Source organism: Sciurus carolinensis, chromosome 1 (genome assembly GCF_902686445.1).
Source record: "Sciurus carolinensis chromosome 1, mSciCar1.2, whole genome shotgun sequence".
Lineage (NCBI taxonomy): Eukaryota > Metazoa > Chordata > Mammalia > Rodentia > Sciuridae > Sciurus > Sciurus carolinensis.
Window position 1 is genome coordinate 168791934 of NC_062213.1, and position 26379 is coordinate 168818312.

The 26379-nt window shown below is 45.0% G+C and overlaps 1 protein-coding gene across 5 annotated transcripts in view; it reads left to right on the plus strand.

Annotated features, from left to right (window-relative positions):
• The first annotated feature begins 14445 nt into the window (after positions 1-14445).
• Positions 14446-26379, plus strand: part of Ttc39a (tetratricopeptide repeat domain 39A) — a 48843-nt gene continuing 36909 nt past the window's right edge. For 2 of the 5 annotated variants that reach the window (XM_047552828.1, XM_047552846.1), the window contains exon 1: positions 14446-14840. In XM_047552828.1, the coding sequence (XP_047408784.1) occupies positions 14788-14840 (53 nt within the window). In that variant the 5' untranslated portion in view covers positions 14446-14787. Of the gene's footprint in view, positions 14841-25501; positions 25825-26187; positions 26211-26379 lie in introns of those variants that run through there. The other 3 variants (XM_047552837.1, XM_047552847.1, XM_047552845.1) reach the window with 2 other exon arrangements.

Sequence of the window (26379 nt, forward strand, 5' to 3'; positions counted from 1 at the left end):
TTTTCAGATGGAATCTTGCTATATTGCCATGGCTTACTTCAAACTCAAAATCTTTCTATCTCAGTCTCCTAAGAAATTGGGATTACAGACACATGTCACCATGCTTATTCTGATAGTGTGTTAATATTTCTTTTTAAATATTTTTTAAGTTGTAAATGGACCTTTATTTTATTTATTTATATGTGGTGCTGAGGATCGAACCTAGGGCTTCACACAAGCCACACAAGTGCTATTCCACTGAGCTACAACCACAGCTCAATATTTCTTTCAAGTAGACAAATTGAGGCACTTTTTTTTTTCTCTTTTTTTTTCAGAACTGGGGATTAAACCTAGGGCCTCACACATGATAGGTTCTACCACTGACCTACACCCTCAGCCTCACTTTCTTCTTACTCATTTTTTAAAAATTATTATTTATTGAAGGTTTTTTTCCCCATCCCCACCACCCCACCCCTCCACATACTCCCTTCTGCATAATCCAAAGTTCCTTCATCCTCCCTGCCCACCCCCCAGTTATGGATCAGCATCCGCTTATCAGAGAAAACATTTGGACTTTGGTTTTTTGGTATTGGCTTATTTCACTTAGCATGATATTCTCCAGTTCCAATCATTTACCTGCAAATGACATATTTTCATTCTTCTTTAAGGTGGAGAAACATTCCATTGTATATATGTACATTTTCTTTATCCATTCGTCTGTTGAAAGACATCTAGGTTGGTTCCATAATTTAGTTATTGTGAATTGAGCTGCTATAAACATTGATGTGGCTGTGTCACTGCAGTATGCTGATTTTAAGTCCTTTGAGTGTAAACCAAGGAGTGGGATAGCTGGGACAAAATGGTGGTTCTATTCCAAGTTGTCTGAGGAATCTCCATACTGCTTTCCATGGTGGTTGCACCATCTGCAGTCCCACCAGCAATGTATGAGTGTACCTTTTTCTCCACATCCTCGACAACACTTATTGTTGCTTGTATTCTTGACTGGAGTGAGATGATATCTTAGAGTAATTTTGATTTACATTTCTCTACCTGCAAGAGATGATGAGCATTTTTTCATATGTTTCTTGATTGATTGTATTTTTAATTCTGTGAAGTGTCTGGTCATTTCCTTAGCCCATTTATTGATTGGGTTATTTGGGTTTTTGTTCAGTTTTTTTGAGTTCTTTATATATCCTAGAGATTAGTGCTCTGTCTGAGGTACGTGTGGTAAGGATTTTCTCCCAATCTGTAGGCTGTCTCTTCACGTTATTATTTCCTTTACTGTGAAGAAGCTTAAAATAGTTTGATTCCATCTCATTTATTGATTCTTAATTTTACTTCTTGCACTTTAGGAGTCGTTAAGGTAGTCAGTTCCTAAGCCAACATGATGAAGATTTGGGCCTCCTTTGTCTTCGATTAGTCGCAGTTTCTGTCCTAGTGCCTAAGTCTTTGATCCACTTTGAGTTGATTTTTGTGCAGGGTGAGAGAGAGAGTTTTAATTTCCTTTTGTTACATATGGATTTCCAGTTTTCCCAGCACCATTTGTTGAATAGGCTATCTTTTCTCCAATGTATACTTTTGGCACCTTTGTCTAATATGAGATAACCATATTTATGCAGGTTGGTCTCTGTGTCTTCTATTTTGTATCATTGATGTACATGTCTATTTTGGTGCCAGTGCCATGCCATTTTTGTTACTATGGCTCTGTAGTATAGTTTAAATTCTGGCATTATGATACCTCCTGCTTTATTCTTCTTGTTAAGAATTGCTTTGGCTATTCTGGGTCTCTTATTTCTCCAAATGAATTTCATGATTACTTTTTTCTAGTTCCATGAAGAATGTCATTGGGATTTTAATAGGAATTGCATTGAATCTGTATATCACTTTTGGTAGTATGGCTATTTTGACAATATTAATTCTGCCTATCCAGGAATAAGGGAGATCTTTCCATCTTCTAAGGTCTTTAATTTATTTCTTTAGTGTTCTGTAGTTTTCACTGTAGAGGTCTTTCACCTCTTTTGTTAGATTGATTCCCAAGCATTTTATTTTTTTTTTTTTGAGGCTCTTGTGAATGGGTAGTTTCGCTAATTTCTCTTGCCATAGATTCATCACTATGTATATGAATGTAGTTGATTTGTGGGTATTAATTTATATCCTGCTACTTTTCTGAATTCATTTATGAGTTCTAGAAGTTCTTTGGTGGAATTTTTTGAATCTTGTAAATATAGAATCATGTCATCAACAAATAGTGATAGTGTTCTTCTTTACCTATTTGTATCCCTTTATTTCTTTCTTTTGCCTAATTGCTCTGGCTAGAGTTCAAGGATGATGTTGAATAGAAGTGTGAAAGAGGACATTCCTGTCTTGTTCCAGTTTTTAGAGGGAATGCTTTCAGTTTTTTCTTCCTTTAGAATGAAGTCGACCTTGGGCTTAGCATAGATAGCTTTTACAATGTTGAGGTATGTTCCTACCATACCTAGTTTTTCTTGTGTATTGAACATGAATAGGTGCCGTATTCTGTCAAATGCTTTTTCTGCGTCTATTGAGATGATCATATGATTCTTGTCTTTAAGTCTATTGATGTGATAAACTACATTTATTGATTTCTGTATGTTGAACCAACCTTGCATCCCTGGGTTGAACCCCTCTTGTTCATGGTGCACTATCTTTTTAATATGTTTTTGAATGTGTTTTGCCAGAATTTTGAGAATTTTGCATCTGTGTTCATCAGGGATATTAGTCTGAAGTTTTCTTTCCTTGATGTGTCTGTCTGGTTTTGGTATCAGGATGATACTAGCCTCATAGAATGAGTTTGGAAGGGTTCCCTCCTTTTCTCATTCATGGAATAATTTGAAGAGTATTGATATTAATTCTTTGAAGGTCTTGTAGAACTTGGCTGAGAATCCATCTGATCCTGGGCTTTTCTTGGTTGGTAGGCTTTTCATGGTGTCTTCTATTTCATTGCTTGAAATTGATGTGTTTAAATTGTGTATGTCCTCCTGCTTCAGTTTGGATAGGTCGTATGTCTTTAGAAATTTGTTGATATCTTCCAGAGCTTCTATTTATTTGAGTACAAATTTTCAAAATAGTTTCTAATTATCCTTCTGTATTTTAGTGTCCATCGTGATATTTCCTTTTTCACAAATTTTAGTAATTTGAGTTTTTTCTCTCTCTTTTTGTTAGTGTGGCTAAGGGTTATCCATTTGGTTTATTTTTTTCCAAAGGACCAACTTTTTGTTTTGTCAATTTTTTCAATTTCACTTATTTCTGCTCTGATTTTAATTATTTCCTGTCATCTCCTGCTTTTGGTGCTGATTTTTTCTTCTTTTTCTAGGATTTTGAGATGTAATGTTTTGTCGTTTATTGATTGTCTTTTTATTCTCTTAATCTATGAGCTCAATGCAATGAACTTTCCTCTTAGCACTGCCTTCATAGTGTCCCAGAGATTTTAATGTGTTGTATTGGTGTTCTCATTTACCTCTTAAGTATTTTTTTTATTTCCTCCCTAATTTCTTTTTTTTAATCCATTCATCATTCAATAGCATATTATTTAGTCTCCAATTGTTGGAGTAGCTTCTGTTCTATTTTTTATTTTATCATTAATTTCTAGTTTCATTCCATTATGATCTGATAGAATAGTATTTCTATTTTTTTGTGTTTTCTGAGAGTTGCTTTGTGGCATAACATATGGTCTATTTTAGAGAAGGATCCATGCGCTGCTGAGAAGAAAGTGTATTCACTCACGATGGATGACATACTCTATATCTGTCCATTAAGTCTAAATCATTGATTGTATCATTTAATTCTATAGTTTCTTTGTTTAGTTTTTGTTTGGAAAATCTATCCAGTGGTGAGAGAGGTGTCTTAAAGTCACCCAGTATTTTTGTGTTGTGGTCTATTTGATTCTTGAAATTGAGAAGGATTTGTTTGATGTACATAGATGCTCCGTGGTTTGGGGCACATGTATTTATGATTGTTATGTCTTGTTGGTGTATGACTCCCTTAAGCAGTATGAAATGTCCTTTTTGACTCTTCTGACTAACTTTGGTTTGAAGTCCACTTTGTCTGATATGAGGATGGAAACCCCTGCTTGTTTACTCAGTCTGTGTGAGTGATATTTTTTTTGCAACCTTTCACCTTCAGTCCACGGATGTCAATATGCTGTCTTGGAGACAGCATATTGGTGGGTCTTTTTTGTTGTTGGTTTAATCCATTCTGCCAGTCTCTGTATTTTGATTAAAGAGTTTTTAGGCCCTTAACACTCAGGGTTTTCATTGAGATATGATTTGTATTCCCAGTTTATTTTTGGTTTTAACTTGACTTAGTTTAGTGTAGTTTCTTCCTTTGCTGTTTTTCATTGTTTTTGGTTTTTTGTTTTGTTTTGGTTTTGGTTTTTGTTTTTCTGTTTTTTGTTTTTTCCATTTCCTCCTCGTGGAATATTTTGCTGAGAATATTCTGTAGTGTGGGCTTTCTAGTTGTGAATTCTTTTAACTTTTGTTTATCATGGGAGGTTTTTATTTCATCTTCAAATCTGAAGCTTAATTTTCCTGTATATGAAATTCTGGGTTGTCATCCATCTTCTTTCAGAGCTTGTTACTCCAGTACCTCCTGGCATTGGGGTCCTGGTTGAGAAATCTACTGAGATCCTAATTGGTTTCCCCCATATATAATTTGATTTTTTTTTTCTCTCACACCTTTTAAATTTCTATCCTTATTGTGTATGTTAGGTACTTTCATTATAATGTGTCTTGGTGTGGGTCTGCTGTAATTTTGTACATTTGGGGTCCTGTAAGCCTCTGGCAGTTGATTTTCCATTTCATTCTTTAGATGTGGGAAGTTTTCTGATATTATTTCATTGAATAGATCATGCATTCCTTTGGTTTGTATCCATCCCTTCATCTATTCCAGTAATCTTAAATTTGGTCTTTTCATGTTATCCCATATTTCTTGGAAGATCTGTTCATAGTTTCTTACCACCTTCTCTGTAAGGTCAACTTTATTTTCAAGAATATATATTTTGTCTTCATTGTCTGAGGTTCTGTCTTCCAAGCGGTCTTGTCTGTTGGTAATACCTGCCATTGATTTTTTTTAATTTGGTTTGTTGTTTCCTTCATTTTGAGGATTTCTGCTTGATTCCTTTTTATAATCTCTGCCTCTTTATTGAAGCGATCTTTCACTTCCTATATTTTCTCTCCCATACCATCCTTTATTTCAAAGATCAGTCTATGTATTTTCTAAACTCCTTCTCTGACATTTCTTCTGTGTTGCCTATGGATTCTATTGTTGGAAATTCTTGGTTTGTTTGAGGCACTTTGTTTCCTTATTTTTTCATGTTGTTTGTGTGTCTTCTCATCTATTGGTATGGAGCTGAGGCAGTACAGATTCTACCCTGTAGTCTTATAGGTTTCCTCAGGGCTTCCAGTACCTCACCTTTAAGAGGGAGAACAAATTTAACAGCCCCCAATGCAAATAATTGATCACCTTAAACCAAATGACTCCTATTAAGGTGTTTACAGTTTTATTGCATAAACAGAAGTGATCAATTATTGTCTACAATATAAACAGTAAGTTTGCTGAAAGGGTTTACCATTTCAAATGATGGACAGTGAGGGAACAGATTCGTGTAAGATGTGATGTTTATGAGGGAGAAGGAGAGAAGATAGAGGTAAAAATTCATAGAAAGAGTAAGGGAGGAATTAATAAAGGTCGGCTGTTAGTATGAGAGAAGTGAGAAAGCGAATCCAGGGAGACAGGTAGTTGAGAGAAAATATTTACAGAGATTTTTTAGAAAAAGTAAAAAAAAAAAAAGACACAACAAAACTGTAATATACTATTCAGACACTCCATTCTTTAGTAAATTGATGCATGAAAAATATTTGGATTCAAAGATGGTAGAAATGTGAGAGGGACAAAAAGGGGGGAGGGGAAAGTCTCAATGGAAAATTGAATGATTGCTTCTGTTGGCTTTCACAAATTTTCTCAGCTTCCCTTCTCTGCCAATAGGTGGGATGTCTGAAGTTTGATGCTAGCTGCAGTCCAGAGGGTGCCGAAACAGTTGGGTGGATTAGCCGATAGCAAGAAGCCCTCACACCTTCTTCCAACCTTCCCACCCGTTGTAGCTGGCCCCTTCCAACCCTGCACACTTCATGACTCACTGTGCTGGAGGAAGCCCAGTTTTCTCCACTTTCTCCAACCTCTGCTCGCCCAAGGAACTGCCCCTAGTCTCTGGCTTTCCCCAAGCTTGCGAGACCCAGACTGACCCAGGCAAACCCAGGTGAAATCTGATGGACCTGGGCTTCAGCTTCCCCAGGGTCTGTCTTGCTGCAGTCCCAAGATCTCAATGCCCTTTCAACTTGCCGAGAGACCATCAGGGATGCACTCACACAAAGGAGTGACCCCACAGAGAGGCAGCCAGATGGCAGCCACTGTCACACTGAGTAGAAAGACCTTAGTTGCAACCAGACCTGCGGGTACCCCAATATATCTCCAGGCCCTGACCTGTGTCACCAGACTGATGTGGCCATGCCCTGAGATGGCAGCAGTGGCTGTGGCACTCCAGCTAGAGGCTGTGGCAGTCCAAGCCCTGGTCTGTGTCCCAACATGACAGTGGCCGCATGTAACCAAACCTGTGAGTACTGTGACAGTGGACTTCCAGAGAACGGTGGGCACAGGTGGTCCAGTGGCAGTCTGCGGGTGGTCTGCAGGGTAGGACGATTGGCAGGTGGACCTTGGGCAGTAGGCAATGGGTAGGCAAGAGTCAGGCAAATGGGGGATGATAGGTGGTGGTCAGCGAGCAATCAGCACTCAGAAGGCAGGCGATGTGCTGGCAGAGGGCGGACAATCACAGCAACTAATGGGTGCTAAACTGCAGGGGATCGGTGGGCAGAGAGAACTGCCTCACAGAGGAACAGTATTTCCTCTGATTGATTCCCAAGTCTCAGAAGGACAAGGAATGCAGCTTCCCCTCTAGCCCCCCCTCACATATTCTTAATAGTGGAAAAGGTGTTTGTTATTGAACGAACATAACATGTGAAGCCCTTTCCTAAGCATTTTGTGTGTATATTCTAGTTTCTTGCCTAGTCTCCACAATAGACCTAAGTAGCAGGTACTGTTGTTATCCCCTATTTTAAACAAACACTGTATTTATGTATGATCTGTCAAAATGTATGAGTGCATTCTGTCATGTACAGCTAATTAGAACAAAATTTTTTTAAAAATGGACTGAGGCTCACTAAAGTTAAATAATGTCCTCTGACCATACAGCCAAGAAGTAGATGAGCCAGGAATTGAACACTGGTCTCTCTGATTCTAAACATGATACTTTGTTTTATTTTAGGTACAAAAAAATGTTTGTTTGTAGGAAATGGTAGGAACAGGATATAATAAATAATAACATTTTAAAACTCCAAGCATGATCCTGAGTGTTCTGCTTATATTAATTCATTTAGTCCTCACAACAGTAACCCTGAAAGGTGTAGATTTTATTATTGTCTCCATTTTGCAGAGGTGCCCAAACTTGGCCACAGTTAATGCAGCTAGTAAGTTGCAGAGCTGGAATTTGAACCAAGGAGACTAGTTCCAGACTTTTAACCATCACTTTCTATTGCAGGTAAAGATAAGCCAGAGTAGAAATATCACAAATAAAATAATTCATGTAATCTCACTCTTAAGGATGAATGGAATAAACCTATATTGCATGTGGCTAAAGCTTGTGTAATATTCTATTTGACACTCATGACTTGCCAACATATGAAACTACTCAGTAATTTTTTATAAAACTATTACCCCACATGTACATGGTAGTAAGGGCATTTTAAAACGATATGGCTGAAAACAAAAACAATGCTGGCAAAAATGAAAAGTAATTTATCAGTGATCTCAAGCTCTGGAATGAAGACATAAAAAGGGAGACAAAGTAACTTTGAAAGAGTTGAAAGTAGCTCACTGTGACTAGAGTTTATGGGCAAAAGAGTGAGTTGTTCAGTTCTGTGTAAGATCACCTTAGTGGTGATTTGGGGCACTGCTCTAAGAGAAAACCAGGTAAAACAGGGGAAAGGCTGTTGCAGCCATCCAGAAGTGGAAAGACCTAAAACATGGTTGTGGCTGAAGCCTAAGAGAAGGTGAGTGATTTGAGAACAATTTGGAATTACCAGATCTTAGGGTTGAGATGTCGGTAGTGGAAGAGAAGTTCTCCAAATTTAGCAATCATCAAGATCACCTGGAGGGCTTATTAAACTACATATTGCTGGATCCCACCCGAGTTTCTGATTCAGCACATCTAAAGGGAACCCAAGAATTTGCATTTCTAACAAATTCCCAGGTGTTGCTCACCCAGGGACCTCCCTTTGAGGACCACTGGAATAAAAGTACTTCTAAATCACAGTTCTCTGATTTTGTTAAATATACTCATTTAATCTGCAGTTCTGTTAATAACCTTGTCATTCTATACTTATGGATTCTGCTGCTTAGTGTGAAACACCTCCAGTCTTTTTGTAGATAGATTTTTAAAATAATTGAAAACTAACATTTAGATGGCACTTACAATGTGCCCCACACTACTTGAAGCACTTTATATATACTGATTCATTTAATCTCCCTAACAGTCCTTTAAATTAGGTATTGCTATTCCCAGTTTACAGCTAAGAAGTCTGAGGTACAAAGAGGTTAAATTATTTGCCCAAGATCACAGAGCTAAAAAGTTCCAGAGCTAGAATTCAAATCCAGGCAGTCTGGCTCCAGAATCCATATTCAATTCTGGCCTGCTGAAAAAATTACTTTTTTTGCATTCCTGCATCTATAGTATACCTCTTACTGTCAGGAAGCTTCATATTGGGTGAGTTTTGAAAATGCTCAGTGAGAAAGTCATTGTCATTTCATTGTCCTTTTTTTTTTTTTGGTAGTTGTACATGCACAGCATGCCCTAATTTGCATATTTTTGTACATTGTGCTAAGAATCGAACCCAGGGCCTCACTCGTGCTAGGCAAGCGCTCTGCCACTCGGCCCCAGCCCCAGCCCCTCCACTGACCTTTGAAGACTCATATGAGGATCCTGCCATTTGTGGTGTAGTAGGGGAAATATATCTTCTTACACTTTGTTTTGCAACATTGTATACTGAAGATTACCGTGGGTGTTGGTGTAACCAAAAGCTCCATCCTTGTCCCTGATGCCAATTCAACAATGAGGACATGATTTTGAGAAAAAGGAAAAAGTTTTATTGCTTTGTTGCAAAGGAGAAACACAGAGGCTGTGATTCCCCCATCAGGAGGAACGGGGATTTTAAAAGAGCTCTTCAAAGGCCACATTCCAGGTGTACCCTGACAGTGTCCTGGGGTCCCCTGATGGTGTGATAACATTCACTTATTAATTTGGGAGATACTTCCTAGAGCCTCTGGCAGATATCTCCTTCCTCTGGAGCACAGATAACTCAAGGTAATCTTGTTCCCCACCCCCAGGTTAGGGAGAGGAAGAGGGAGAAGAGGAAAAAGAAAACATGTCCCTTTTATAAATAAGCCTCAGAGCTATATTCAAAAGGTGCAGTGAACCAGCATTACACTGGGACACCTAGAGGAGGGAGAGAATAGTTCTGAAAGGACTGGAGAAGGCTCTCTAGAGGAGGTATTCCCAGGACACAGTGTTCTGTTCCTTTGTTCCTAGCTTTAATAAAAGAATATATATATGGTCACTTAAATTTTTTTATTTTTTGAAGGTCAGCTCTCACAAGGTCGCACTGTTTGATATCAGGCCTGGAAAAGGCCAGTATCCCAGGCCTCATTTATGTGGCATTTATTACTTTAGTAAATTCAACCAGTAAAACAGAGAGAGCCCCTATTAAGCAAGTTCACAGGGACTGATGTAGAGACTGGGATGTCACTTTACAGTAAAAACAAAGTTAGCACAGGGCTTTGAATGTCCCTAGTTGAATGCTACTCCCTCTCCCTTGCTGGTGCTTGGCTGCCTCCTGCCTCAGGCTCCTCTTAATCTCAGCCTGGGCCATGGACACATTGTTTTAGATTCATATGCTTAATCAGGTTACAGTCTGGTTTAACTGGTTGGGTAACTCTATTTGTGGTGACTTTGCATATCTTTGCTTTCATCCATTGTATATACATTTTTCAGTATGTTAAAGAGCATCATTTTTTAAATCATGAAATTTATCATTGGATATGTACTGGGTCAAAAGTCATAATGTTTGAAAGTCACTGATTTTTTAAAAGAACTTTTCAATTTAAAAATGTAGGTCCTAAAACCAATGGACGAATGATATCGCTAATAAGTGGATGATGACACATAATGGGGGTGGGAGGGGTTAGTGTTAGGGTTAGAGTTAGGGTTAAGGAGGGGGGCAAGAATGGTGGAAGGAAGGACTGTATAGAGGGAAAAGAGGAGTGGGAGGGGTGGGGGGAAGGGAAAAAATAACAGAATGAATCAAACAACATTACCCTATGTAAATTTATGATTACACAAATGGTATGCCTTTACGCCATGTACAAACAGAGAAACAACATGTATCCCATTTGTTTACAATAAAAAAAAAAATGTAGGTCCTAATATTATATAACCAGGTAAATGATATGAAAGATTATCTCCAGCAGGCATGGTAGTACATGCCTATAGTCCCAGCCACATGGGAGGTTGAGACATGAGGAACATTTGAGTCCAGGAGTTCCGGGCCTACCTGGGCACCATAACATACAGCAAGATGCCATCTCAAAAAAACAGATTCTGTCCTCCCCATTTCCTTCACGGTGACTTAGGGTAAGTCTCTAAACCTCTATGAACCTCCAGGGGGATAATAATTCCCTCGCAGAATTGTTATGAGAGGGAAATACAGAACAGGGTAGGCAGCCAGGAAAGATGGCAAGCAAGGAAGTCAGGGCAGGGCCAGAACGAAGAAGCATGAAGAGGGTCTTCTGATGAGGTCAACTCCCTGCTCTACAAAAGTGCTTATGGACACAAGCGGGGGACCCAATCAGACAGACAGTTGGTACTCGGTGTTCCTGAGTGGGGATCCAGTAGAAAAACTAAAACAGACATATGGACAGAGGGGGCACCAATAATAGGAGAGAGTGGACAGGGGAGGAAATAAAGGTGGAAATTCCCGAGACCATAAAAAGAACAGGCCAAAACTTCCTCACCGGCTTCCCAGCTCTGGTGCCCCTTCAGAGAAGTCTATCTCTGTCACTTGGAATAAACCTGCTGTTTCCTTGCTGTCTCTGTGTCCTTCAATTTTTTGCTGAATGGAGACAATGAACCCAGCACCCGTAGATGGTAAGATGAGAATTAAAGATGATGGATTTAGCTGGGTATGGTGGTGCATACCTATAATCCCAGCAACTCAGGAGGCTGAGGTGGGAGGATTGCAGTTTGAGGACAGTCTCAGTAACAGTGAGGTCCTAAGCTTAGACCCTGTCTCGAAACAAAACAAAAAAGACTGAGGATGTAGTTGTAAAGCACCCCTGGTTCAATCCCCAATACAACAAAAGATGGATATAATGTCTAGGTTCCTGTTATATGGCAGATACTTAGAACTGTCATGCCCCTTTTTAAGGAGCTAGAAAAGGAACCAGGCATGGTGGCACACACCTGTGATCACAGTGACTTGAGGATAAGGCATGGAGGATTACAAGTTTGAGGCCAGCCTCAGCAACTTAGGTAGACCCTAGGCAACTTAGTGAGATCTTGTCTCAAAAAATAAAAGGGGAGGGGGGTGTAGCTCAATGGTAAAGCACCCCTGGGTTCAATCCCCAGTATTAAAAAAAAAAATTAAAAGGAAAGGTAATAACACATTTTAGGAAAAGGTTGAGCTATGATTAAAGGACATAAAATTCAGTTATCTTGAAAGTTGTTTTTATAGTATATTTAATTTCTGTCTAATTCCGGATAAAATTTACCACTGAAGGAAGTGCATGTAACACTATGCCTGGCACTGTTCTCTTTTGTTTGCATTAACTCATATAATTCTTACAATAACCTTGTAATAGATACTATTTTTGTCCTCATTTTCCTGATGAGAAAATGGGCACAATGAAGTAAATTGCCTGAAATCACACATAGCTAGCAAGTGAGGGACCAAGGTTCTAACTGAGGCAGAATGACAGAGCCATGGAGGATAGGAAGGATAAAACTACACTGTTACTGAGGCTGTCCTCAAACTGCAATCCTCCTGCCTTAGCTTCCTGAGTTGCTGGGATTACAACCTTGAAGTTGTTAGGAGATGCAAAATAAGAGAAACTTGGGAAAATGGCTCATAAGTGCTTTGTGCATTCTAAGCTTCTATGGCAGGCAGATTGGGGCTGGGGTTAAGATAAGAGTCTGCCTGTTCACTTGAGTCCCAGCCCTGCCATTTAACTTGTGTGATTTTGAACAAATTACTTAATCCCTCTCTGCCTTACTTTCTCAACTATTAAGATTGGACATACATGGAAGAGAATGTAAAAGGACATACATGAAGCCAGGTGTGGTTGCACATGATTGTAATCCCAGTGACTCAGGAAGCTGAAGCAAGAGAATCTCAAGTTCAAAACCAGTCTTGGCAACTTAGCGAGGCCCTAGGCACTTAGCAAGACCCTTTCTTAAAAAAAATTTTTTTAAAGGTTGCAGACATGGCTCAGTGGTTAAGTGCCCCTGTGTTCAATCCCAGATACAAAAAGAACCCAAAAAAACCAACCATACGTGATATAGTTGATGTTTCTGGGATTAAATGAGTTGGTACATTGAAGATTAGAATAATGCCTAATATAGTTCTAAACAGATAATTAATAAGAAACAAGCCTTGAAGTTCAAGAATCTTGAGGTTGAATCTCAACTTCTGAGTTGGCTTTGAAGAGCATTTCTAAACACCTGAGTTAAATATTCTTAAAACACAATTGTCTGGGTCAGAGGTAGTGTATGTAATTACCCTCTGTCTAGTGCTTGCCACTGAGTAGCAACTTGCTAGATATCAGTTCCTTCATTTACTCAGCACTGAGTGCTAAGATATGTAGCATTGCTAGGCTCCATGGAAGACACAGATAAGTTAGTTAACCTCTCTGAACTTCAGATAGAAAGCTGAAGAGTGAAACTGATGTTGTAGATAACTAATGCAAAGATTTAAAAAAATGTAGGGCGAAGTACTGTGCAAGAAACAAAAATGTACCCTCTGAAGAGATCCCCCTCAATGGGAAAATCTAGAGGGCTTCCTAGAGGAAGTGACATTGGCTGTTGGCTTAGAGGCTGTGTGGGTCTTTAATCCTCTTTCTGTAGACTGGGCTCTGGAGCTGTGGAAGACTAGGCTTCTGAGGCCTTATCTGTGAGCCAAGAGAATACTAGCTGTCTGCAGTGCCCAGCGTTGCCCAGTTGGACAAGTTTCTGTGAACTGAGGGGTTTGGGCTTGTAGGTACACTGCAAGTGGAATTTCCAGATCTGGAAGCTCTAGTTTTGTGAGCAGACAGGCAGCATTCTCAGGCCCTTGTTGATCTGCCAAGATCATCACATGAGTGCTCAGAAAAAGGGGGAAAATCACAGCTCTGCCTACCAGAGAAGAGTGGGAGACTGCCCTGATGGCCCTTGGGGTGTTGACCCTCCTGGCAGCTTTGCCTAGAGCCTCCCACAGTGTGCCCAGCCCACCCATGGATCACAGGCAGGCAGGAAGAAAGACAGGCCTGGGTTTAAGACCTGATTCCACAACTTGGTCTCAGGGAAGTTAGTTAACCTCTCTGAACTTCAGTTTCATTAACGGTAAAGTGGGAATATTTAATAAGATGAAGATAAGTGAGAATTTGTGCAAAATGCCTGACTCAGGACTTGGATGTTATAGAATTCTATAACATGTCAGAATCAGTCACCATTTGTTTGACACAAGATTTGTCTTTCACAAGCACCTAGGATATAAGACACAGCCCAAAATGAGTTACCTTGCCCCCGCTGTGTGCAATCCTCAACCTCTCATAAAAGAAGCCTCCAGGGGCCCTTGAATCTATTCTTCCTGTGGGATCTGGAGAAGTTCTCTTCTAATACCTGTGTTCCTTTGTCCCCTGTCCTTAGCTGAGCTGTTAGGACTGCACCCTTGTTGATTATAATTTTAAATAAAAACCAAAAGTGCACATGACCCAAGAAGAAATACATGACTTTAAAGAAAGTTTGTACTGAAGACAGACTGCGGCTTATTCTCCTCTGTCCCTGACCTCCACTGGGAGTCTGGGATCAGAAATCCATTTACTGGTTGTGTTTCATGCCTGCTCTGTCCTGGCCTGGTTTGATCTGCAGCCTGCACCCTTTAGGATCAGGCAACTACTTCCTATCTCCTGTCTCCCTGTCAGCACCTGCCACTCCTGCTCTGTGCCCTGCATTAACCCAGTCCCAAGCATTTGACCCAATTCAGGCACAGGCAGGCCTGGAGAAGGCAGGTTCTGTAGAAGGCGGGAGGGAGAGGGGTTGGTGGAACCACTTTGTCATGCAGAGACCCTGGTTGGGCCATCAGGCCACTCATCAACCTGGAAGCCTGACTCTAGGCGGGGTGAAGAGGACAGCAACTGGCCCAGTGTGTTATCTAGGACAAACTCAGTTTCTCCCGTGCCCAGTGATGGGTCTCGACATGTTCGAGGTCCTCTCTGGTTCTGGATGGGAGTGTGCCTGTCCGGGACCCCAGGCCCGCTCCCGGGGTACCGACGCCCTCGCCGAGCTGGGAGGTGCCGGCCCGGTCTGGGAGGAGCTGCGGGGCCCGCCCCGCGCGCCGGGTCCAGGAGCTGCCGCCCGAGCCCCGGCTGCTGTAGACAACACCGCCGCCTGGAGGGGCCGCCCGCGCCCTCCTCTGAGCCTGGCCCGCGCCGATGGCCTTTCTGACCGCCTGGAGGGGGCCGGCCTACGGGAAAAGAGACCGCAGGTACCGGGAGAGGGCGGGGACTCGGCTGGAGGCGCGGATGGGACCGACGGGTCCCTAGGGGACACCGCTGACGGGAGGGACAGCCGAGGGGGCACAGATGGAGACGACAGCGCGCGGGCTGCTGGGCGCGGGGTTAAGGGCACCTCCCCCAACTCCACGCGCTCCCAGCTCAGCACAGCGGGACTGGCCCCAGGCCAAGGGATTCAGTGCTGCCCCGCCGCCCACTGCAGTCTCACCTAAGCCCTGCTGCCAGTGCCACAACCTGGGGTCCTGCTGCGAGGGCTGGACCTCCGGCAGTGCTGACGGTCCAGTTTGGGCAGCCACTCTGCTCAGCCCTCCACCCACTCGCATAGTTCTCCCCAGCTTGACCTCCAGCTGAGAAGAGGAACATTATCCTCCTGAGGGGCTGTCTACATCAGAGGGCAGCAGTGTTAGGTGGTGACTGTCTGCTGCGTCTCGGTCCCTATGCGAAATCATGTGCGCCACGGCTTCTCCAAGTTCAGCCCTTTGACGTTGTGTCATTGCCCTCTTCTGATTGTCACCTCTCCAGCTAACCCCAAATCCTGAATGAGTTGCTACCTTCAGATGTGCTCCCATGAGAGGATAGCAGCCCTGATCCCTCTTCTGAGCTTTGACCCTCCCACAAGTCCTTCATATTCACATATTTAAAGTTAACCCTGTTATCCTTGAAAGGGCAATGCACCTGTCCTCCATGACTGTGCTAGGGGCACCTCAGATTTGGCAACTCCCAAACCAAACTCAACATCTTCACTCCCAAACCTGTTCCTCCTCCTGTGTCCCCATCCCAGCCAATGGTATAGTTGTCTACCCAGTTGCCCAAGCCTGAAACCTGGGAGTCATCTCTTGATACCTCCCTCCCTTACTCCCACCCCAGTTTCCAATCCTGCTGATTTTACCTCCTGGATGTTTCTGAAAGCTGTTCATTCCCCTTAGACCCTCACAACAGCCCCTAGCTTTCCCATTTCCTCCAATCTCTCACTCTCCAAACTTTCTTTCTACAGTACAAACCAGACTGCCATTTTTCTGCTTTAAAATGCTTCCATGACTCTCCATCAACTAGAGGTTGAAGTTCAAGGCCCTTGAGGGGAAGGATTGGGACATGCTCAGGCCCATCAATCATTGGTCACTCATTGATAACTCACTGTCCTAGCCATACCAACTGGCCTTGCACTCTCAGGACTGTTGCTCAGAGCTTCCTGGAATGTCATCTCTCCACCCTAAACACTCCATAAAATTCAACTTCAGGTGACCTCCTTTGGAGAGTCTTCAGACCCCATCCCTGAGTCTGAGCCATGGTCTCCAGAGCCCTGGCATCTTGGCTTCTCTTTCCTGGCTCTCAGTCTTTTAACACACTTCATCGCATTTGTAACCCAGGACCTATGCACTTACCATGTTCCAGGTCTTGTACTAGGCCCTGCAGATACAGTGTCACTTCACACATACAAGCCTGGGTTCTTGGAGACCATATTCCAGTGTAAGACACAGATGTAAACAAGTAGACCAGGAAATAAGTAAATATCAGAAATAAATGCTGGGTAAGACTTAGAGTAATGTGACATGATGCACAGTAAAATCTACTATGCCCAGATCATAGTAAAGATCAGTGCTGATTGGATCTAGGATCCAGGAGGCAGGCTGACCAGAACAAACAGGAAAAGTGGTTTCACTGGGTGTTGGAAAGCACTAGAAGGCTTTAGGCAGGACATTTACATATTTACATATTTTAAGATAATCATGCTACCCTACCTAGAAAAGATTCTGGTGACAGAACATTTCAACTCTGCTCCTTTTTCTGTTTCCCCATTATGCCTGGGGAAGAGAGAGAATTCATCTGCCCCACATCCCCAGAGCCCAGCATGGAGTACGGCTCAGAGGGTGTTCAGTTTTGATGAGTACGTGAGGGCTTTCTGAGGAGGGAAGATGCCTGGTTGGGATGGTAAGGACTGGTGGTGTCCAGATGGATTTCTTAAACTCCCAGGATCTCTTAAACACCTATGAGAATCCAGTTGTGTTCTGTCTGTGGGTATGGGAGCCTCCTCTCCAATATTCTGTATGTGTATATTGCTGCACAGTGTGGAGAGAAACTGGAGACACAATGACCCAGGAAAGAGAGACTGGGATGTAGATGAGGAGAATGGAGGGGATGATGGACAGAAGCTAAGCAGCAAGAACTGGGCCCTGGTGAAGGGACAAGCTGGGAGGCAAGACTCAGAACCACAAGGAGGAGAGGGAGGTGAGAGGCAGGGAGGAGAAGTGGGAGAAGGGGCCCCTGGCCAAGCAGAGCCTGTGTGAGGCAAAGCATGCCTAGCCAGCATGCGTGCATTCTTTATACTTCACCTGGCACTCGCTGGACACAGACACCAGAGAATTCTTTACTCTCAGTTGCTCCCACAAAGTGTCACACCTGAGGCTTAAAGTCTCCATTCTCCCAGCGTGGGACTGTGTCCTCTCCACCCTCACTCCTGCCCTTCACGCTACCAGTCTCCCACAGCATGGCCAAAGCGGGAGGGCTTGGGATGTTACTCACCTCCTGCTCTGCCCCTTACTGGCTCTGCGACCTTGATTCAGTTACTTGATCTGAGAGAGCCTCGGCTCACTTGGCCATAAAATAGCAGCTATTTCCTGAGAAGAGGGAAAGACCAGCTGAGGTCACATTTGGAAAGGACCCTGGGCTTGTCCAGTGTTGAGTAAATGCGAGTTCACTTCCTTGGTGCTGGTAGGAGGAAATCTGCTTTCTAGGGCATTAGCATTGGACAGAGGGCATTCTGAATGGTTCAGAAGTAGAACTCCAGGCACCAGGAATGGGAAGAAGTGGGACTGGCCCAGCACCTGTGCCTGTTAGAGTGGGGACCAGCCTACAAATAGGGCTCTTTCCAGCCACACCACAGCCCATTTGTGGTGGGGCACAGCACCAGAAGCCCAGGGGAAATGCAGGCAGGCAGGTTTGCCCAAGTGGCTGAGAGGCCTCCACCTGCTGGGCTGCAGCAGACAGAATTCCTGCTCTTGTTTGTGTAGTATGAGCTAGAGGAGCCCTCAACTGCCTCCAGGTTAGGTGTGTCTCATCTGGTGGTTGGAATCCTTGGGTAGCTGTGGAGTCCCTTCCTTGAAAATGGATCTGGATTCAAGATCAGTGGTGAGGTTTCACCTCTGTGATTCTGAGATCCAACAGGTGGAGGTGTTTATGATTCTGGACTTGTGATTTAAAAATTCTAAATTTCTGCCAGGTGCAGTGACACAGCCTATAATCCTAGCAACTCAGGAGTTTGAGGGAGGAGGATCACAAGTTCAAGCCAGCCTTAGCAATTTAGTGAGGACCTGTCTCAAAATAAAAAATAAAAAGGGCTGTGGATATAGCTCAGTGGTAAAGTCCCTGGGTTTAATTCCCAGTACCAAAACAAACAAGCACAACAAATTCTAAGCTTCTATGAAGTTGAAGCTTCTAATCCCAGGATTCTGGTCAGTTCCCTGTTGCCAAGGGCAGCTATACAGGGCAGGAGGGGAGAGTTCTGGTGTAAGAAGCACATTGTGACCTCTCAGATTCTCAATCCCTTGTGAAATATGAAAAATCTCCAAATAACCTACATCCCACCTTATGAGTTATGGAGGGTTTCTGATTTGGAATCCTTTTTAAAGTCAGTGAGAAATAGATTATCGGGGTTGCAACTTCAGTTCTGCCAGCATGCCACATTTCCTGAAATACCTTCCAATCCATGACTCTAGTTGCTTTGTCCTTTCCTAGAAAGTTTTGCCTCTCCATTGAGTTTCTCTCAGTGGCCAGCTTCACTCCAATGCTTCTCCATGCAGTGTGAGGTGTGGCCGCCAGCAGCTTTCCGGCTCAAGCCGTGGACAGTGCAACAAAGCAGTAAAAAGTGGTCTGGGTTCACGGAGGTTGGTTTTGAACCCTGACTCAGAGACTTCTCCACAGTATGATTGGGGACCCATTGTTTAACCTCTGAGTTTCCTCATCTGTCAAATGAGGATTGTGAGGATTCTAAGAATGTGTTTACGCACAGCCCTGGGAACAGTGCCTGACACAGTGCTGTAGGGAGCTTCTGATTATAAGAGGAAGGGCCTTCTCCATCAACTCTAGGACACTGGGGACTATTCTGAAAAAGCACAGGGGACTATTCTAATTGGGTCTTCCTTCAACCAATCACTTTGCTGTGAGAAGCAGGGTCAAGTAAGAGGGTGCTCCTCCAGCTAAACTGCTTCTCGAAGAACAAGGGTATGGGGGACTTATAGTACAGATGTGGCCACTGAACAGCCATAAAACAAAGCTATAGCAGTACAAAGTACCCAAATTACAATGCATTTGGAGCACTCCTGTCCAGTCCTCTGAGACCCCCCAGCTGTTTGTGATATCCTAAGAAAATGAAAATTGGAAAATCCTTTGTGGCTCCCTCTGGGGGCCTGTGCTACTCACTACCCTCCTGCAGTTATGGCTTCTCCAGACCTAGCCATTCTCTCCCAGACTGTGACCACCACCCTGACCTGGCAGCAGAGTAGCCCCTGAGGCTCTTTACTGCAGCACCTGTCAACTTTGTTCCCATAGAGGCTGCTCTAACTAATACCATAAGCCAGGTGGCTTCCAAACAACAGACCTGGAGGCTGGGAAGCCAAGATCAAGGCAGATTCAGCTTTCTGGTTCACAAATGGGACCTTCCTGTTATGTCCTCACATGATGCAGTGGTGAGGAATATTTTATAATAGCCCTAATCCTATCCATGTGGGCTCCACCTCATGACCTGATCACTTCCCAAAGACTCCACCTCTAAATAACATCACCTTGGGGTGAAGATTTCAACATGTGAATTTTGGGGGACACACTCAGTCTCTAGTAATTGCTTTATCCCAAGGGTGAGTCACACCTAATTCCCCACCAGATTGAAAGGGACACTTTAGCAAGTAGAAGTAATGAGAGGGTTTTTTTGTTTGTTTGTTTGTTTGTTGTTTTTTTGTACTAGGGATTGAACTCAGGGGTTATTTACCATTGAACTACCTCCCCAGTCCTTTTTATTTATTTATTTATTTTACTTTGAGTCAGGGTCTTGCTAAATTGCTTAGGGTCTTGCTAAGTTGCTAAAGTTGGCCTCAAACTTTCAATCCTCTTGCCTCAGTCTCCCAAATTGCTGGGATCACAAGTGTGTGCCACCACACCCAGCATAACAGATTTTGATGATACTATGGCCATGCTCCAAGCTCCTGAGCATCCTGGAATGAGCCTCCTCTGGGAGAGAGCTATGCATGTCTTCTAGCATCTTCTTTTCTAAGAGACAGGAGACATTCTCCCTCCTCACCAGCCTCACCCGCTGCCCCCCCCTCTCTCTCTCTCTTAGAAGGTATCTCTATGTTGCCCAGGCTTGTCTCAAATTCCTGGGCTCAAGTGATCCTCCTGCTTCGGTCTCCCAAGTACCTGAGATGATAGGCATGAGCCACCACACACAGTTCCACATTTTCTCTCTTACCCCAACTCTTCAGCCTTCCTTTCCCATTTCAAGATCAGCCTTTCCCAAGTGAACAGCAATGCAGAAATCTACCACTTTCAAGTAAAATCTTTCCCTCACCCTACAAATGGTTGTTTTTTGCTGCCCCACCCCTGGCAAGACTAGAAGGGACATAAGGTGCCCCATCCAGGTGGAACTCAGCCAAGCAACTCCATTCCTTTGGATCCCTTTTCTTCTCATGGGAGTAAATTTCTTCCCTGCTTTTTGCCTCCTGCGAAATGTATTCCCCCTTGGGGCCGGGGTTGTAGCTCAGAGAGCTTACCTAGCACCTGTGAGGCACTGGGTTTGATCCTCAGCACCACATTAAATAAAATAAATAAATAAATAAATAAGGAAGGAAGGAAAGAAAGAAAGAAAGAAAGATAGGTATTGTGTCCACCTATAACTAATTTTTTTTTTTTAGTGCTGGGGATTGAACCCCGGGCCTGTGCTCGACAGGCAAGCACACTATGAACTGAGCTATATCACCAACCCCTAATTTTTTTTTTAAATGTATTCCCCCTAATCCCTTGCGGTCGGCTCTGACTAGTACCCACAGCCTGCAAGAAGCAGTAGCATAGCCCCTCTGTTCATTTCCAGCAAAGAAACACCCTCCACTAGGTACAAAAGCAAAGTCTCAAGTTGAAGGTACTTTGTTTTCTTTCTGAGCAAATGAATGGGTGGGCACTTGCTTTATAAAGCATCTGGGTGACAAAAGGGCACACCCAAGGACTGTCCCTGAACACAGATCAGGCTAGTCAAAGATTAATGGCTCCACTGAACAGTATTGCCCTCAGAAGGTCCCCCTTCTCCTCCTTCACTTGCCACGCTTGCTCTAAGCCCCAGCTTCTCCCCCAAGACACCTTCTGAACCACCAGTCCTCTGCCTTCAGAACTCTCCCCTCCCCTGCCTTCAGGATCCATAGGCCTTTGCCTATGCTTCACCAGGTAGCACTTGACAGGTATCATCTATTCTCCACACAACTCTGACCACAGAGGCCTCGACGGCCCTGGGTGTACATCTTGGGAGAAATCCTTTTTATTTTTTTCTGAACAACCTTGTGTGGTTCAAAGTCCCTTTCAATCCATTTGCGCTTTTTTTTTTTAATGCTCACAGAAATCCTGTTATCCCTGCTTTTTTGGATGAGAAGAGTAAAACTGAAAGATAATAATAATGCTCTGGTCCAAGAGTTTTCCATGGCCGAGCCAGGTAGTGCACTTCCGTAATCCCAGCAGCTGGGGAGGCTGAGGCAGGAGGATTGTTCAAAGCCAGCCTCAGCATCTTAGCAATACCCTAAACAATCTAGTGAGACCCTGTCTCTAAATAAAAATTTTTAAATTTTTTTATATTTATAGTTGTTGATAGACCTTTTATTTTATTCATTTATTTATATGCAGTGCTGAGAATCAAACCCAGTGACTCACACATGCTAGGCAAGTGTTCTACCACTGAGCCACAACCCCAGCCTTCTAAATAAAATATTTTTTAAAAGGTCTGGGGATGTGGTTTAGTGGTTAAGTGCCCCTGGGTCAATTCCTGGTACCAAAAAAAGTTTTCTGGGTATTACCTCATTTAATACTTGAAACAACCCGCCATCATCCCCATCCCAGATATGAAGTCGCTGACCAGGTTTCAGAGCTGGGTACAATCCTGGCTTTCAAGTTGTTGCCTGAGCCATTCCCTACTGTACCTCAAGCTAATCAGATGACTTGCCTAAGATTACCTAGTTGGGACACTGTGGGACCAGGAGTCCATCCAAATGTTCCTAGCTCTGCAGCCCAAGTTCTGAACCCCAACGCCATAACGCTCAATAGCAGAAATCCTTCCTTAGAGCTGTGACCTTTGATGTATCAGTTATAACTGTTCTTGGTCCCCTGTGCCTGCCCCAGGCTCTTTCCTTAGGCCTACCCTTGGCAGCTTCTGTAGACCAGACAGTACAGGACCCTGATTCTCCATATGATACATCAGAGCAGGCAAGGCCCTTTAGCTACCTACCCAGCCTTCCTTCCCCTCTGTATTTGGAGGAAAGAGGGAAACTAAGGGCCAGAGTAGGGCAGTAATGTGTGCCCAAGGTCACACAGCTAGTGGGGGCACAGTGCACGTGAAGAAGGGGATCTGTCCAAGGATTAGGCCTAGGTACCCCAAAGGCATCATCACTACCAGAAAATATTTAAGAGCTATGATTGTCACAGTCTTCTCAAGGGTCCATATTGATGGGTCTGTTCATTTGTGAATTATTAATAAGCCCAGTTCTGTATCCTGCTGGGTAGGGTTCACTCTCTTCAAGAAAACCCATTTTATAATCACCAACACAGCCCCACTGGGAGGGCTCTGGAGTCAGTGGTGGATCTGGGCTGGCACAGACCACAGAGATTGGGAGGGACACTTCATGCCAGGAAAGGCCTGGGGGAAGGGACTAAAATGGGGATGGGAACAAGGGGTCACCCAAGTAATGCTCAGTTATCATCACAGCATCCCTGAGAGTCACGGAAGGAGGAAAGGAAGAAAGCAGGTCTGGCATCACCTGCCAGGAAACAAGCGCCCTGACAGTGCAGGAAGGGACTCAGGAGACTGTCAGCTCAAGGTCATGGGTGGGTAGATGATCAGAGTAGAGTTACCTGTGTTGCGAGGCAGAAACAAGAACGGTGACTCACAGGCTCCCCTGGGCTGGGACTGGGCCAGCTCCTAGGAGGCGGGGAACAGCTAGGTGAAGCCTTTCTGAGGGTGGGCCAGTTGACTGGTGAGCTCTGACTCACCAGGTGAGTGGGCATCACATGTTACTGGGTTGGCTCCAGTATCGCTGCCACCATAGTGGTGTGAGGAGTGTTCCAGTTCTAACAGCAGCCAGGCTACTTACCTTGCAGAAGTAGGTTTTCATCTGTAAAATGGGGAGAAAAACAATATCCAGCACACTACCACAATCATCACCAGGTACTTATGTAGCATTATGCTACCTGCCACATCCTATTCTGGGCATTGTCCCTATGTAAATTCTTAATTCTTATAATGGCCCTTCGATGTAGAAAGTGTTATTATTTCTATTTTATTGGTGAGGAAACTGAGGCTCTACCTAGTTAGAAATGAAAATTAAATGAGATAATTCATGTTACATATTTAACACCTATGGCACTTAAGAAGCTTAAGTGCATCAGTCATTGTTGCAACAATTACCTTAGAGGTAATTATTTCCCCAGGGAAACCATAAAGTTCTGGACCCAGTGTTCATGTCTGGTGATTAGTCAGACACCAACTGTCAGGCGCTGAAACACACAGATGAATCTGACCAGGCCCTGCCCTCAAGAGTCAGCCAGTACCATGGCAGAACAAGTCACATATAGCTTCTCTTCTTGTCCCCTCATCCCCCCCACCCCAATGTCCCCAGCACACACTACATAAAGACAGCAACAGCCCAAGGGGATTAGGATAGGTCAGAGGGGGTTAGGGCAGTGGGTGCCCAGGATTCCCAGCCCAGCCTGAGAGGGAAAGTTTTTTGGAAGAGGCAGTGTCTGAACAGAAACCTTGTAGGGTGAGGAAGAGTTCTGGCATTAGCAGGTACTTACTACATGTTGGTCAAATACAGTAAAGATCTGCCTTGGAGTTAATGTAGCTTAAAGCTTCAGGATCTCTTCCCTCACCTGCCTGGCCTCTTCCAAGGCTCCAGGAAGACCCTGGCAATTTTCTATCAGTAAGTTTGTATGATTTTTTGAAAAGAGGCTTCTCAATGGTAAGCTCACTGGACCACCCCTGGTTACTTGAATGGATAATAAGTGATAAGGAAGGGACATGTGTTCTAGGGAGAGGAAACAGCGTGGGCAACAAATACCTGGAGATTTGAAAGTGCATGGCGTGTGACAGCCTCCCAGCCTTATCACCTGGGACTTGTCTTTACAACATATTATTGGTCTTCTCACCAGCCTCACAAACTCCAGCTGTCACCACTGTGCCCTTGCCACCTCTGTGCCTTCATGCATGTTTTTCCCCCACCTGGTACACTTGCTCCACAACTTCATTAAAAAACTTCATGACTCAGTTCTGACCCTACCTCATCCCAAAGCCCCCTGACTCTCCCTCATCTGGATTTCTTATAGTTTCTTGTGGATGTCATTATAGCCTGCTGCTTATAGTTAGTTTCTTTTTCATGCCTATATATGAAACTCCAGAGGTGGGATGATCTTGGAAGTAAGCATCTGGCCTCTGCTTACACATGGGCTGGAGGGGAACTCACTGCCTTCCCAGGAAGCATGTTTGATGTAAGCAGTAATCCCACAAACCTCTCCCATCTACAACCAAGCCCAACCTGCCTTGCTCCCCTGGGATCTGGTCCAAGTCCTCTTCCCACCCTGGCTGCTTCTGCAGGCTGCCCCCTCCTGTTTCCTTTTCTGACATCCAGGATCTTAGGTCTGATCTAGGGGAACTGAAGTCCCTCCTTCTCCTTCTGTCCCCTGCCTTTGTGAAGGGACAGCGCTAATGGCAGCCACGTGCTGTGATGAGTCATGGTTAAGAGCATCTGGGGCCCAGAGGTGGTGGCTGTTTAACTCCTCATGGACCAGAACTCCCTCTGCCAGGAGACCAGGTCAATTCAACCCTGGGCTTACACACCCACCTGAGGCCTAGGAGGCCTAGGTGCACAGTGGGCATCTGGAGAGTGACCCCAACACAAGCATTGAAAATCAGAGGACCGGTGGGGTGGAGAACTGGCACGTGAGCTCTGGAGTCAGGAGGGCTGAGTTCCGGTCCCAGCTTGTCACATATTACGTGCGTGCTCCTGAGCCAATTACATGAACCCTATGCCTCAGTTTCCACATCTGTAAAGCGGCAATTATGGAAACTGAGAAGACGGGTGTGAGCTGCTTACTAGCAAGTGAGTGCTAAAACCGCGTTATTTCCCGCCTTCTTGTCTCCTACAAACATACTCAGTGGACATGTGTTTGGGATTAAAATTCAAGTCTGACTCTGAAGGCTGCCTTTCTCTGCATGAATGCTCCCATTAATGTTGTAGGACATCACAGGCTCCGGTGGGAGCCGCTGCGGGGCGGGAGCTGTTGGGGACGGCGGGTGACAGGCAGGTGAACCTCAGGTCCAGAACTTCCTAACTCAGGTGGGGGCGTCTCCGGAAGGAGAGAGCTGGGAGCTGGGCGGGGTCTGCGCACAGGCGCTGTGGCCCCGGGCCTCACCTGTCCGGGCTGGGGGTGGGGACCCTGGCGCGGGCGCGGCGCAGGCAGGCCCCGCCCCAGCCCTGCCCCAGCTCCGCGCCGCGGCGGGCGGCCGTGGCCCCACTGCGCGGGTGGGCAGACCGAGGCCCGGCCCGGCCCCGCCGCCTTCCCCGCCCCCGGCGCGCCCCTCCCCGGCTCGGCTGCACCGCGCGGGGCTCCGGGATCCGGCGGCAACACCTGGGCCGTGGCTGGCGTCCGGCTGGGGCAGCGCCACTCGCTCCCCTCGGCGATGACCACGGCCGGCGCCCCAGGCGCCCTGCCCGCGGGGTAAGTGCGCGGCGGGCGGCCCCGGGGGCGCGGGCCCGGGCGGGGACGTGCGGGGGGCCGCGCCGAGCCTCCCCGCCGCGCCCGCGGCCCGCACTGCGGCTGTCGCCCCTGCCGGCTGCGCAGCCCCTCGCCGCGCTGCCCCTGGGGCCGCCGGCGCCGGGAGCCGAGAGGGGGCTGCGGAAACTGCCCCAGGGGACCCTGGGCCGGCCACTCCCCTTCTGGGTCCCAACTTTCTCAGGAAGGTGTAGTCACAGCCATGTTTGCAGGAGCCTGCCTCACCAGCTGCATGGCGTTTGTCTGTGGGGTGGGCCCGTTACCATCAGTTTGCTAAGATGAGCAAACTGAGGCATAGCTCTTTCTGTGACTTGTCTTCAGTCCTTCAGGAGGTAAGAGTTGGGACCGGGATTTGAAACCTGTTCTGTTCGATGTCAGAGCTCCCACCCACATCATCTTCGGTGATATTTGGGGGACTTAAAGGGCTGTTTGGTCCAACCCGGCCCAGGGGATTAACAGGGTTGTAAAAGGTGGGCGTTGGCACTACCAACAAGGCTCTCT